Source organism: Penaeus chinensis, chromosome 5 (assembly GCF_019202785.1).
Source record: "Penaeus chinensis breed Huanghai No. 1 chromosome 5, ASM1920278v2, whole genome shotgun sequence".
Classification (NCBI taxonomy): domain Eukaryota; kingdom Metazoa; phylum Arthropoda; class Malacostraca; order Decapoda; family Penaeidae; genus Penaeus; species Penaeus chinensis.
The window spans coordinates 31,119,196-31,133,996 of record NC_061823.1 but is presented as its reverse complement, the minus strand read 5'-3'; the positions used below and the strand labels follow the sequence as shown (position 1 = coordinate 31,133,996).

The 14,801-nt window shown below is 40.7% G+C and overlaps 1 protein-coding gene across 1 annotated transcript in view; it reads right to left on the bottom strand.

Moving 5' to 3' along the window:
* Window positions 1-522: 522 nt before the first annotated feature.
* Window positions 523-14,801, bottom strand: part of LOC125025943 (importin-5-like) — a 51,152-nt gene continuing 36,873 nt past the window's right edge. The window contains exons 2-17 of the mRNA XM_047614299.1: window positions 9,868-10,017; window positions 9,422-9,648; window positions 9,011-9,212; window positions 8,753-8,878; window positions 8,411-8,578; window positions 8,021-8,260; window positions 7,614-7,793; window positions 7,320-7,439; window positions 6,934-7,152; window positions 6,588-6,788; window positions 6,282-6,470; window positions 5,805-6,164; window positions 4,853-5,110; window positions 4,306-4,554; window positions 4,043-4,201; window positions 523-3,886 (exon numbers count right to left, since the gene is read on the bottom strand). Of these exons, the coding sequence (XP_047470255.1) occupies window positions 3,728-3,886; window positions 4,043-4,201; window positions 4,306-4,554; window positions 4,853-5,110; window positions 5,805-6,164; window positions 6,282-6,470; window positions 6,588-6,788; window positions 6,934-7,152; window positions 7,320-7,439; window positions 7,614-7,793; window positions 8,021-8,260; window positions 8,411-8,578; window positions 8,753-8,878; window positions 9,011-9,212; window positions 9,422-9,648; window positions 9,868-10,017 (3,207 nt within the window). The 3' untranslated portion in view covers window positions 523-3,727. The remainder of the gene's footprint in view (window positions 3,887-4,042; window positions 4,202-4,305; window positions 4,555-4,852; window positions 5,111-5,804; window positions 6,165-6,281; window positions 6,471-6,587; window positions 6,789-6,933; window positions 7,153-7,319; window positions 7,440-7,613; window positions 7,794-8,020; window positions 8,261-8,410; window positions 8,579-8,752; window positions 8,879-9,010; window positions 9,213-9,421; window positions 9,649-9,867; window positions 10,018-14,801) is intronic.

The window sequence follows — 14,801 nt, the reverse complement described above, 5'->3', positions numbered from 1 at the left end:
CAGTCTCCTAATCCCCCCCACGACAACAACGGGCAAGGGATTGGGGGGGGAACAGTTTACTCAAACAACAATCATTTGGGCGAGTGCCTATTCAACATACGTTTTATTAGACAAAATTATGTCTAGGTTTTAGGCACTAAAACCTGAATGACATTTACTAATCCAGGATTTATCAATCTATAATTTATTAAATCTGAAATATAATTAACATCTGCAACTTTTCAATATCATTCCTGAACAATAAATGGAGTGAATAATTATTTCCAAATAAATGCGGTTTATACCACACAAAGTAACTAATATGAACTTTTTTCTTTTCCAAGTCATGTCTAACTTTATCCGTTACAATATTTTGATTTTTTAAACTGACACGCCGGATTGAAGATCCCACACTAAAGGATTCGAACTTAGGTACTTCTATGCCTCTAACTCGAGTCTGGCTTGTGGGTTTCCATGATGCTTTATAATTGAGGGTAGAAGCCCAAGAAACATGGTCAAGGAATAATATTAAAACAACATTCATCAGATGATACAATTTATTGATACTGAGTGGAGGTTTATGTACAGGAGGCCTCTACCCACTGAGAAGGCTCAAATTCTGAAAAACCACTAAATCACTGTCTCTCAAAACATCAATATCTCCTCCTAACCTAGCAGCTGTCTTTTGCAGGCTCGTGTCGTAATCCAATTTCCCCGAAGACAGTTACTTGAAGTTAATGTTCGTCTTATTTGAATCATGACTTGTGTCACGTGGTTTCAGAATCCAGTCAAATGTATATGACCTAACCAACCTTGGATCATTTCCGCCATTCACTGTCTACACTGTGAAGGACTGGCTGCCAATCAACTTAAATAGATTAACAAAAACAGACTGCTCAGGAACAACCATCTTCCATACGGCCTTAATGTAAGACTGACCTTTATAGTGTAATCATTTCTAAGTTCTCGAGAGGAAAAAATCGTACAATTCATAGGAGGAAATAATGTGGTGTAACAATACTTTCAATGGCAGTATGACACAAGTTTCGTTAGTACAAGTGAATGCTAACTTACCCTGGTGTTCATGTATAAAAACAAAGAAAAACAAAAATGAAAATGTATGTCGGTGTGCCACCTATGAAGTTGGCGCATCGAAGTATCCAGAACTTGAATATTGACTGGGGCCCCAAACTGCTAGAGGGAGGTGCAGGTGAAATAAAATGGATGCGTGAATCCCTACTTCTCAAGCTTTCTACAAAAACCCTAGATGCGAGCAGGCGAGATATGTATAAAAATAGGCCGACAACACATGACCAGGGAAGAGCAGCATCAGAAGTTGGGGCCTGAGACAGGGTAACATGCAGAGGTATGAAATACCAAGATCTAAAACATTACTTCAGCTCTCGTTACAACTGATGGAATACAAGGTCAGACCAATGACAAGGTTATCAAATCCCTTTTCTGATAACCAAATACTACTGTACATGGAAAAAAACAAACAAAAAAACATACTTTTAGCATGTTCTCTTATTACAACGGCTATGTAAGAAGACCAGATGATACAATGTCCAATAACTAAAGTATTAATTATTTTACACCTATCATTGGCCATCACAACTGGAATGTGGCTCCAAAAGGAAGCAACAAATTTTGTATATTGTTGACTGAAGCTTCAAAACAGCTGTTCTTGCATATCAAGGGTAATCACAATGGACTGACAAAGTAACTGCCTTTTCATATTGTTCCAAGGAAGCGAACTGAAGGGTTTCAGAGTCTAGGTTACAGACTGGAGACACCAAACTACAGGATTCCACAAGCTTTTCTTTGGTACTTATACTGATGAGTTCACTGAGGTGCTCCACCCTCCACAATCTGGCTGCCATATTGCATCCATAAACACTGGTCAGTTCAATAAATTTCATGCAAAGTGATAAAAACCATTTGCAGTCTAGTTGTATACAAACAAACGGCTCCATGGGTTTCAGAATGCCAGTATGTCACCAATAAAAGTCAAAAAAACAAAAAATAATTATCCAACATTCATCACTTATTTAGAATAAATTCAACCACTTTCACAAACTATATCTCCATAAATTTAACAGCAACATACTTCACCAGTATGCCAAAACAATAGAGAGATTTGTGGAGGAGAGAGCACTCAATATATCCGTATATTGTCCGGTAGACCACTGCCAAACAAGACTGGTAAAAAGGAGTTGTGTGCTTACCCTTGTTAGTTATCAGATAACTGTACAGTACAAATACACTTTAAATAGTAATGCTATATTATACTTGCATCAAGGCATTTTTACCCTCACAGAAAGGAAGAGGTGTCAAATCCACCAACTGCACTTCACTCATGTCGTGCAGCATACAGAAATTGTAGGATGTGATCAAACATATAAATAAGACACACAAAGTATATATGTATATATATACACAAACACACAAACACATGCACACACACTAACACTCATGGATATTCACTTGCATGGAATATATAATAGTGAGTACAGAATGAGTAAAGTCTAACTAACAAGGGTAAGATGGTTGCTTGTATGAAGGGAAAAGGTATACTAATGCATGAGGCAGATGCTGGACCAGTCCCATGGGATACTAACCAGGGGGGTATAATAATAATAATAATAATAATAATAATAATAATAATAATAATAGAAATAAAAAAATTATAATTGAATCCAGGCACAAAAAATTAACACTTCATCTAACACTTTCTTCCAACCAATGTACGGACTGAAATGAAAATCACGTATATGAATAAATATACTATTTAAACAACAACAACAATAATAATGAAAGAGAGCCTCCAAAAGCTAGACTAAGTACCACATTCACAATGAATATTGATTTTCAACCTTGCAGAAAAGCATGAAGTGGTATAACTCTCAGCTAAACTTGTCCTGGGGTTCTTTGTTTTTGATCTTTCAGCGTACAAAGCAAGCCCTGGATCTCAGAATGGAAGTAGTCCAAGCAGTACAAACTTGTGATAAATAAATCTAATAAAATGCTGGGAGACTGTACCTTTGTAAAGTGTTCCTATAGAATGTTCTTTAAAATTAAATAAAAAAATAAAAATAAAGTAATAATAAGGTCATTAGGAAAATTTATTTAACTATAAATATGCACATGATATTTATACATGAAGTGTATGATAGGAAAGTAATATTGGAGCAAACATATCTTCTTGTAACATCTAGAGATCTAAGATGGACATAAGAGAAAATTATGCTTATGAACAGTTCTGATCTAGCCATATTTAGGACCTTTACTTAATATCACTATCAAATAACAATAGTAAAAAAAATAAAAATAAAAAAAAAATTCATTTAAACTTTACCTCTTGCACTAAGATCACATAACAGCTTATCAATAACTTACTTTAGCCCTGAAAGTCAGTCAACCACCTCTCACGGGCTATTTGTGGCAGCTCACAGCAACTGAGCTTGAACACAAACGGACGTATTGATGCAATAAAGTATTTTTTCTTTCTTTCTTTTAAGTTACTTTTGGAAAATGTTGACACAATGGCTGCTTCTGTTTGAGATGCATCATGTGCTTAGAATATTTCAACCATTCACACTGACACACAAACAAGCGTACATGCAGTCACTCGCACAAGCGCACACGGCATATTACTTTCCCAACTCGTGATAACAATCAGTTGATTATATATTTATAACTGGAACAAAAGCTAAACAATTAAAAGGCCTATGTGCACACTGTAGAACTAGGTTGTGAGGTATTTATGAAGTGCCAACTGTTGTTCCTGTGATAATTGGCTAATACAGGCTTGGAACACTTCAGGATTTGCTTGTAACTGTCGGACGATGTTGAGCATGCGTTGCGTAACTTCTGCCTCCTTTTCTACAGCTTCTCTCCTGAATGCCTAAAATAAGAGGAGAGACTCAGTGGGGCACCTTTTGTGGATGACCAAATAATTTCCTGCTAAATCTATTCTTTCTGGCACATATCATGCAAATCAACTAATGATTATAACACCAACCAACCAACTGTAATCTTAATCGATGGCAACAAAATTTACCTCAGAGAAGATGAGCATCAGACGTGGCAAGTTGGAGTTGTTTGGTCCCAAGACGAGTGGATGGTTGCCATCAATAAGATCACACAAATACCCATATACGTGTGGGGCTTCATCTGTGTCTTCCCAGACTGGTAACCATGAAAGCCACACTGGGATCACCTACAAAGAGAATAGAAAGTTAATTGAAGAAAATGATAATTATATACATGGAATGCACAACACATCTGTAGGTGTACTTCAAAAATTGGAAAATTAAAACTTACCTCATCAACATTTACAGCTGAATTATTATACTTTAGGATCTTGGTAACTGCAGCAATAGCATTTTCAGTCGGGTTAAGGTTGACTTCATTTCTTGCATCTGGACTCTGGATAACCTGAACTAATAGGGGAATAGCCTGTGCACAAACTGTGGCAAATGCAGGCCCTGCAAACTGTCCCAAAACACCACAACCATAGGCTGCTGCTTGTCTTACTTCACCCTGCTTGTCTCCTACGAAGCCTAGCAACAACTGCAAAGAACAAAAACAAAGAATTAGTCTATTGATATTTTTTTTCTTTTGTAAATGGAAAAAAAAGAAAAAAGAAAAAAGAAAAAAGAGAGAGAGAGAGAGAGAGAGAGAGAGAGAGAGAGAGAGAGAGAGAGAGAGAGAGAGAGAGAGAGATTAAGAGAGAAAAAAAGAAAGAGAGAGAGAGAGAGAGAGAGAGAGAGAGAGAGAGAGAGAGAGAGAGAGAGAGAGAGAGAGAGAGAGAGAGAGAGAAAGAAAAAGAGAGAAAAACAAAAACACAAAAAGGAAATGAAATACTAACCTGTAGAAAATGATCTGTGTATTTGTCACATGCTGGGCCACCATATTCTATGACATCATCAAAAATGCAAAGACCCCACTGGTGATCTGGCCAAGGTCTGGTGGGGCCCAACAATTTTACGAGATGGGGCAAAAGAATGTCAAAGAATGGGAAGAAGTGCTGGCCATAAGCAGAGAAGAGTGCATGGGTGATGTCAGCTACTTTACTCAAAACATAGACATCTTCATCATCCTCATCTAGTAATTGTTCTTCTACAACCTGTAAGGAAACAAGAAAATGTCAGATTGGACAATGAACTTTTCTTTTAACACCATTTTTCTTTACAAGGGTGTACATATGAAAATAAATTACAACATTAGTAGTTTGGTACTAGTAAATAAGAATGTGTTAAGGCAATAATCTTGAATGATCCTACAAACAGATGCAGTTTGAGCTTAAGGTAGTGTGAACTCTTCTAAATCCTGGCAAGACCCATGTAGGTTTACACATGAAGGTCAGAAAAGTAACGGTCTAGTGATGCAATAATATGGGTGTCTTTCTTTCAAGGAAAATTGTTTGGATTCCATAAATATTGATCTAGCATGGTTAAAGCCTTATATACACACATACTGCAGGATGAGCAATCAGAATGGAGAACATACTTAGTAATATTCAAGCTGAAATAGTTTATCAGCAAAGCATAAAAAACTGTATGCAGTATATGAAAAATAATCACAAATATCATGTAGGTATGTGTGTCATTGTGCAATGTTTATGTCAAATGATGAAATATGGAGAAGCCAAGAACATCCAGGACTTGTATTTCTGTATATAGGCATCATCACATTCCTACATGGAGTCACAAGAAATTCATGAGATGATAATATAAAGATGCCTTCAAGCTAGTAGTGCCGTGTAAAGGATCGTTTATTGAATGTAATATTCAACAAGCGTAAATAAAAAAAAGTTTTACCTCATCATAATCCTCATCCTTCCTCTGCTCTTGCCTCTTGACAGATCTTTCAAAGTGGTCAGTCAGGGATTTCTCTAGTATTCTAATCAGCTCTGTAATCTGATCATTAGTGAGGCAGCCCATTCCGAGGACCTCAATACACTTGGCCATTGCATACATGTGTTCTGATAAAACCTCACACTCGGGCTCTGTCTCAATAGCCTTGAGCAGCTCAGGGCACATGTACTGCCACATTTCAGATAAGTACTGCGGACCCTTGATCTTGGCACATTCTAAGAGGAAAGGCAAAGACTCGGCAGCAGCTGTTCGGACTCCATCATGGAAATAGAACTTCAGCATAGGCACCATCAGTTTCACAACCTGTTAAGTAAAAAAATAACAATGAAAGAACAGATCTGGTCCATGTTCATATTATGTTTACATGTATAAACAAACACACTTAAAAAAATTACCCGCAATATTCTCAATCAGACTAACCTGTTCTGTGTAATCTGCAAATCCATCCTTCAGTTCTCTAGCATAACAGACAAGCATCTGGCAAGCTGTAGCCTTCTCCTCAAGCCCTGCTGTGCGGATACCAAAGTTCTGTTGCTCTCCAATTGACACAAACTGCCAGTCATCGTCACCATCAACAGCACTCATGTCCTCATTGTCCAACAGAGCAACCTAAAAAGTTTGTTAAACATTAACAATAACTATGAATGTTATTCAATATTCAAAAAGAATGAGAACAATCACCTCTTTCTATGTCATCAAACATTGAGAAAAATCATTATTCCTCACCTCAGGCTTCAGAGATGCAGTCTTAAGTACTGGACCCATTACCAAAGGCAGGTAGGGCTCAAAGCGTTTGCCCATGATTTTACAGATACGAGCCCAAGCAGAGATAAGGTAAGAAACCTGTGGATCGTCATCTGCCATTTCTTCCTGGTTGGTCTGGGCCTTCAACAAAAGGTCCATCATCTTCCCAGCATCAGTTAGGAACTGTGGGAGAAGATTTGGCATAAAACTGGATATTCTTTTCAGAATAAGTGACACTTGAACCATTACCAAGATAGAGATTTGTTTCTGATAGAATTCTCTTATCTTCAGAGATATTATAGGAAATACTGTTGATAAATAAACCTACCTTGTCGGCTCCAACAGCCAGACCAATCAGAGAGACGCACTCTATTGTCTTGCCTCTGAGTAATCTAAGTTCTTGAGAGCTGGCATTTTCAATGATGTACATTAGGCAGGGAATAAACCGGTCATAATACTCTACAAAGTTCTCCTCTGCCGTGTCTGCCACCGACGCAATGGTGGTCACCACTTGCTCCAGGACCAGCTTTGTGCCACGCTCCATCAACTGCTCAAAACAAATGCAAATTTCAATTAAATAAATCTTACTCTGTTATGAATATGGATACACTAAGACACACATTGTTAACTTCCTGAACAAATTTTTATTCACCTTGTATGATAAAACTAAGAGGAACCAAGACAAAATGTAGAACACACAAGAAAAAAACTCACTTCCTTAAACTTGGCAGCAAGAATGCTCTCTAGCTTGGCAATAATGGTAGGCAAGTAGGTTGTTAGAATGTTCTTAGGGCAGACCTCAGAGAAGTTGACCAGGGCAGCTCCAGCATGAGCCTATTGAAAAGAAAATTTTGTTAAAAAAGGGTAAAACCTGAAACAGATTAGCAACAAAAAATCCACAGAACTGCTCAAAGTTTTATCAATTAATCTATTTTTATTATCGTTTTTATTTTGAGTTTGTAGGATCCAAAGACGCAATGAAAAACAGAACCATGGATGAAAACCCACCTGGACTCTTGGGTTAGCACTGTCATCCATCACCAGGAGGAGACCAGGAACAACTGAGTCATGGAATTTCTTCTGGAAGATTGGAGCAAAGTCTGTTGCCATCTGGCCGATGGCATTACATGCTGCATATCTAACTCTGGGATGGGGATCCTGCAGGAACCTGATCACAGCATCCATGATCTGAAAGAGTACATTGTCTATAGTTGCCATTTTGTAAAATTTACCAGATTTAAAATAGTTTGTCTTGTTACACATTCTAAAATAAAAAAAAATCTACATCATGATGATTATTTCCATGAAAATTATATAATTCTTGAACTGGTCCCAGTAATGTGACAAAAGTAACTGTAACCAAAAATATCCATTAACTCTAACTTTTGTCTGGAATTATGGTGATAAGTACACACCTGTGGCAACATGCCCTCCATCTGCTTGTGGCAGCCCTCCCCAACAGCCGAGATGGCCATCAGAGCAGCATGGCGGCACTTCCAACTGTCACTCTGGAGCATTTGTGAAAGAGTGGAGTTGATGTGTGGCAAAACAGTCTTGCCACCGAGACCACACGCAAGGCGATCAAGAGAAGACTCGGCTACTACAGAGTTGCTGTCATTATCTTCCTCAGCCTGCTCGTCACTCACACTCCAGTCCTGTACCAGAAGAGAAGGGCACATATGAAAAATTTGGTAATGACTGGGAAAATATATACAATTCATAAATGAAGGCTAAAGAAACTACTGTCAATACCATGGTTATTCCAGATACGTTAAAATGGATACCAAGAACAATGTATAAGTTACCTCCTCATCTTCAAGATCTGTCATCATTGTTAACATCTGTGGGATGAGCGTATTCATGTACTTGGCACCAGCCTTTCGCACCATTGCTGGGGCTGTCTCGGCCAAAGTTACGACAACTTCCAACAACAGATGCTTCCAACTGTCACCTACATTGGGATCTGGTAGAGCCTATCAGAGGTCAAAGGGAAAAGACCTATTAAAAACATAAGAAAGTTATAATAACCCAAATAAACCCATCAGTAATATACTACTACTGTAAAGTCCATATATTTCTGCAAGTACTCAATAAATAATACAATAAAATGAAGAAAAAATGACCAAATCACAGGCCAACCCACTCACTTTAATGGCAAGCTGGAGGATGGTCTCGACTTGCGGCCGAAGGAACTTAGGGCAACTCTCTGCCAAGTCAACCAGGCACTTGAGCAAGGCATCATCATCACCAACCTGGATGCTTGTGGCAATGATCTGTTGGGAAAGTCCAGTTTTGCTGATCAACCATGTTTTAATCTCACACAGCATCATTCTAGGCATTTGGAGTTAAGAAGCAATCAATTTTAAACTGATGAAAATTTTTGCCTCTTGGATAATATACTGTACCTGGAGAAAAGATGGTAGAATATCAGCAAAGCTCTTCTGGATGTTTGGTTCGTTATCGTGAAGCAGGATAAATGCTGCAGTGGCCTTGACAGCCAATGCCTGAACTGTAGGGTTTGCAGCATCGGCTAGAGAAGCTGTTAGCATAGCTTTGATCATACCCAAGTGCTGCTGCTGCTGGTTGCCAAACACTCCAGGTACAAGACTGTAACAAGATGGAATAACTCTTAAGATCATTTGTTTCAGGATGCTTAAAAAAAAGCTTAAGTTCAGACTATTCCAGTAAATGGCTATGCCTTTAGTTATTTGAACACTTCAATACCTTTTGCAATTACAAAATTTACACACAGTACCAATTTTTATATCTGAAGAAGACTACACAATAGTGTGGTGGTACTATCCCCTAGCACCTACCTGAAAAGTGTCAAGGCAATTTCTTTGTGAGCAATAGATGCAGAGCTGGCACTCTCAAACAAAAATTGCAAGAACTCCGGCCACATGTTATTTCCCTCATCATCGATCATGTTGTGTGCCAATTCACCGATTATGTCACACAGCTTCTTGCGCATATTACTGTCGTCTTCTTGTTGTACAGATGCCAACAGCTGTGCCCTAACTTGGGCTTGGGCCTCAGCTGGTAACTGTAAGACATAAGCAAATAATTACACATCTCTTTGCAAAAGAAAAAAAGTGATTAAAATGTCAAATATAAATGATACAAATGATATCACAATATAGAAAGCTTAAAATAAAAAAGCCAAAGGATTATAATATACAAGATTAACAAGTGAAAAAGCTAAGAATGTAATAAAACAGTTTCTTTCCATAACCACAGTATCTCTTGCAGAAGTAATACTTACCGTTGGGAATACATCATCGAAATTTGATGTGAGAAGCCTCCGGAGGAGGACTGCTGCCATAGTCCGTGCATCTTCACCTGCTGCTTTGTTTACAACATTGGTTAACAGTAACTGGAACTTTGTTTCATTGGGGATCTGATCATATGTGTTCTGGAAGAAAAGAAAGAATCATTAGTATAAACTACATGGTGGTAACAAATACGAATTCAGGATTGTAATCCTATTCAAAAGGAAAGCCTGAATGCAATGAATAATGGACTGCTAAATTACATTGATCTCCTTGAATTTCCAAGAATTTAATAAATGTCATGAATCACCATGGCTCAAACTAATGTACATGTGTGCACATGCACGCACGCACACAAATATGACTAATCCCTGGGGATAAGCAATGACAATACCCAGAAAACAGTCATTTCTTGGGACAGGTCTTAGCATGACTCAGCAACCAAAAAGCACACTTGGTGACTTGCTGTAGTAAATATCCATCTTTTGCCCACATAAATCTGAGGGCACTGACCTTACCATTGTGTCAACAAAACTTATTCATTTCCCCATACTGAATATTAATTGTGTTCCATAATTACAACCTGACTGTCAATAAATACCACTAAGACTTATTAATATCAAATGACCACATATCTAAAAGGACAAACATTAATCATGAAGCTGGAATGCACTAATAATTCAACATACACAGATAACTCTTTAATATCTCCCTTCACTAATGAGAAGTTTGCAGTAAAAGTAATCTAACTAATTTAACAACATGCATATCAACACACCAACAGGGTAATGCAGTATCCTGCCCAGCCTAGTCATTATGGCTCAAAACTGGAGAACCTGAACTGTGCACAAGCAGCATTCCTGCTAGGCAAACAGGATCCTCCTCCTCCCACAGTCAATGTACTTGTACACAATAAAACATCTGTCATTTGAGTTTTTAAAAGTATGCTGAGATTGGAACTAAAACCTTTTCACCTGTCATCTTTCCAACAGCTTACTCCTTTCAGCAAAGAATGTTTAAACTGAAAACAACTACTCATACTTCCTTGCAAGAATATAGTTATTCATTTATGTGGTCAAAATACTTTGCCTAACTAACTTCAATCACTAGATATTCCTATGTATAAATGATAGGAAAACGAAATACAGAGTAATAAGATGAAATGTCACCCCCGCAACCACATTTCTATTATCTTATCAATAAGCATGGTTTCATTAGTTTCCTTTGGAAGATGGAAATATCCACTTTACTCCCAAATCAGACAATACAAATTCCTGAATCATGTATGTTACACTTCCCTCTGCCACTAACAATACATTTACTGAATTAATCAACATTACTTTCCTGTCTGTTGCCACATTCAGTCACATAATCTGGTTGATAAAAAAACATCCAAGTTGCTAAGAAACGAACTTGGGAAGAACTTGGGACGATCTATATATCTATTAATGTGGCATTAACATTAGAATTTATATAGTTTTAGTAGTAGCAGTCGTAGTCAATCAAACCCCTTATCTAATCCGTTGAGATTCGTTCAAGAATACAAAAAGGGACTAGAATAACAATAGAAACATAGATCACGAATGAAAACCTAACCGTATAACAATGAATTGAATACCGTGTTCCATAGCCCGTCTCTCAAATTTATAAAGATTCGACCGCGATATTCTTGCTTGTCCCTTTCATTTTGAAGGGCATGATAAAATAATAAGGAACTAATGGCGTCAAAATTGAAACAAATGAACAGCAGATACCATTTATTTAAGAAAAAAAAAAAAAAAAAAAAAAATACATCCCGCTCACATTCTCTCTTGCTCTCCTCCCTCACTCGCCCCCATGATTAAGAGTCTCGCAATGAGGACATATTGTTGAAGAAAGAAGAGGGAAAAAAAGGCAATTAAATCCTTTTGAGAACTCCGTGCACCAAGACGGGCGAACACCAAGTGTACAATGGCAGCCCAAAAAGTTCCATGTTCGTGCAGCGTTTGCCTTAACGGGCCGATCGGAACTTTTAATTCATTTACAAATAAGGTATACCCAACCGCCAGTCTACAAATAGATACGGAGATGGCCAGAATTATGCGCACTCCAAACGGGGCTACTTATTGAGGAAATATCCGTACATGGTGACGAATGATAAGATCTACTGTAAAAGTACCAAGCAGGCGTTTGCTGCAACACTCCCACTTTGACCTTCAAACTGTGAGCACCCGCCAGTGCTGCCAACACCCGCCGCCGTCCCCTATCACCTTTGTAATATCACAGCGGCGTAACGCTGCTTCGGCGATGCTGGTGGATAACTTAAATTTACGCAAGCAATACGATTCAACTCAAATAGAGCTGAACTCCAGTGGCAATTGTCGCGACGAGGGAAAAACCGTGGTATAAGGGACATCGCGCTAACGGGAAGACCTTAATAACGCTGCAGCGCGAGAGGGAGATGGCCGGTGATGCCGTCAGGCAGAGCATTTTTTTTTTCTCCATTTCTAATTCATTATCAAATATCGTTGTATTTAGCTACATAATTTGTATCTAATACCACGAGAAAACAATAGGGCAATCACTCTGCAATATTCGTCAAAGCAACAACCCGTGTTGAAAATAGCAAGAAGCGTGGCCGAGAGACTTAAGTTCCCGCCAAAAAAACAAGAGTGGGTTACGAAGAGGGTCCATGAACTAACAGTTCCTGTTGGCTTGTACCGCCACTTTACAGCTCTGCCTACATGTATGAGGCGTGTTTCCACCTCATCCTCGCTTCGAAAAACGGCACATCATCGTTCCATGATCCAAGTGAACAACGGAACCAACACCGAGGAAGCCGACCATTCGGTCCGTAATAACGAAAAAATGGGAAGGTATCTTTCCAGGAGGTTTCCAGCCTTCTCCCTCCTAACCTCCCGTCCCACCACCCACGCTTTCACCTCCCCACCTTCCTCTCCGTGACCCAACAGAGGGAGCAGGAGAATAATCATCAGGAAGATGTATATGAGGGGATAGGGGGGGGGGGAGAGAAAGAGAGCGAGAGAGAGGGGGGGTATAGGAGGGAGGAAAAGGGGGAGAGGGAGAGGGAGGGAGAGGTAGAGGAGAACGGGAGAGGTATAGGAGGGGAAAGGAGAGAGAGAGGGAGAGAGAGAGAGAGAGAGAGAGAGAGAGAGAGAGAGAGGGGGGGGGGGAGGGAGGGAGGGAGAGAGAGATGGGGGAGGGAGGGAGAGAGAGAGGGGGGAGGGAGGGAGAGAGAGAGGGGGGAGGGAGGGAGAGAGGGGGGAGGGAGGGAGAGAGAGAGGGGGGAGGGAGGGAGAGAGAGAGGGGGGGAGGGAGGGAGAGAGAGAGGGGGGAGGGAGGGAGAGAGAGAGGGGGGAGGGAGGGAGAGAGAGAGGGGGGAGGGAGGGAGAGAGAGAGGGGGGGAGGGAGGGAGAGAGAGAGGGGGGAGGGAGGGAGAGAGAGAGGGGGGAGGGAGGGAGAGAGAGAGGGGGGAGGGAGGGAGAGAGAGAGGGGGGGAGGGAGGGAGAGAGAGAGGGGGAGGGAGGGAGAGAGAGAGGGGGGGAGGGAGGGAGAGAGAGAGGGGGGAGGGAGGGAGAGAGAGAGGGGGGAGGGAGGGAGAGAGAGAGGGGGGAGGGAGGGAGAGAGAGGGGGGAGGGAGGAGAGAGAGAGAGGGGGAGGGAGGGAGAGAGAGAGGGGGGAGGGGGAGGGAGAGAGGGAGCGAAGGAGAGAGAGAGAGAGAGAGAGAGAGAGAGAGAGAGAGAGAGAGAGAGAGAGAGAGAGAGAGAGAGAGAGAGAGGGGGGTGAGGGAGAAGGAAGATGTATGAGGGGATAGGAGGGGGGGGGAGGGGGGGGAGAGGGGGGGAAGGAGGGAGAGAGAGAATCAGAGGAGAGGGAGGTATAGGACGGAGGTAAGGGAGAGGCAAACTATAAAAACTGAAGGAGGTTTCAAAGAAAGAAAAAGAAAAAGAAAAAGAAAAAGAAAAAGAAAAAGAAAAAAAAAAAAAAAAAAAAAAAAAAAAAAAAACGGCGAGCGGCGCCCCTACACCGTGTACACCGTCACCCGAATGACAAATTTCCACCTGGAGGCAGAAGGTTCGTGACAAGCGGTGGTGCCGCCGCCCGGGGGACACGACCGTCCACTCAAGGAGGCGCTGTCCTCCCTCACTAAACCTCCGTACGTTCAACCTCCATTCCTTGTATTTTTTCAGTTCTACTCTTGCTGGTGCGTGCTTTAAAAGTGTACAATTTACTTATTTATTTCTTCAAGTAAGAAAACATTAAAAAAATACAGACAAATTGGACGAACCCAAAATCGCAGCGGCTAATATCTCGTCTAATATGATAATTCATGGTAACAAATACAATTACCAATTACCAGAAAGGAAAAGAAAAATAACAGTCGAGACACGTGGCGACAATTACACTTTCACTTCCCTCACCCACAACAGCCCCCTTCCCTCTCCTCTCTCCCTCTCCCCCTTCCCCTTCCCCTTACTCCTACCCCCAGCCCCGCCCTGACCCGGAATTATGACGAAGTGGAGGGAAAATGAGGCATCCGGGGTGCCAGGCTATTCGTTATTGTCTCCAATGAATACGACGGGCGCGGGCGGAGGAACACGGGCGGGGGGGGCGGGGGCCGGGCGGGAGAGTGGGCGTGAAGTGGGAATGTGTCCCGAGATACAAGCGGCACCTTGTCTTCTTTCCTTCCTTCCTTGCACCCAAACCAGAGGGACGAGGATAAAAAACGTTGGGAGGGCAGAGGAAGTGAGTGAGAGAGAGCGATAATTCTCAAACGTCACGCCAGGCAAATGTTATACCAAGAACATTTAATGAAGAACCGTTATATTAAAGAATGATTGATGGTACAACTGAATTAAAAACGACACCAGCGTATCTCCCGTTTCCCCAACCACCGGCACTCAAGAACACCCCCGCACAAAATAAA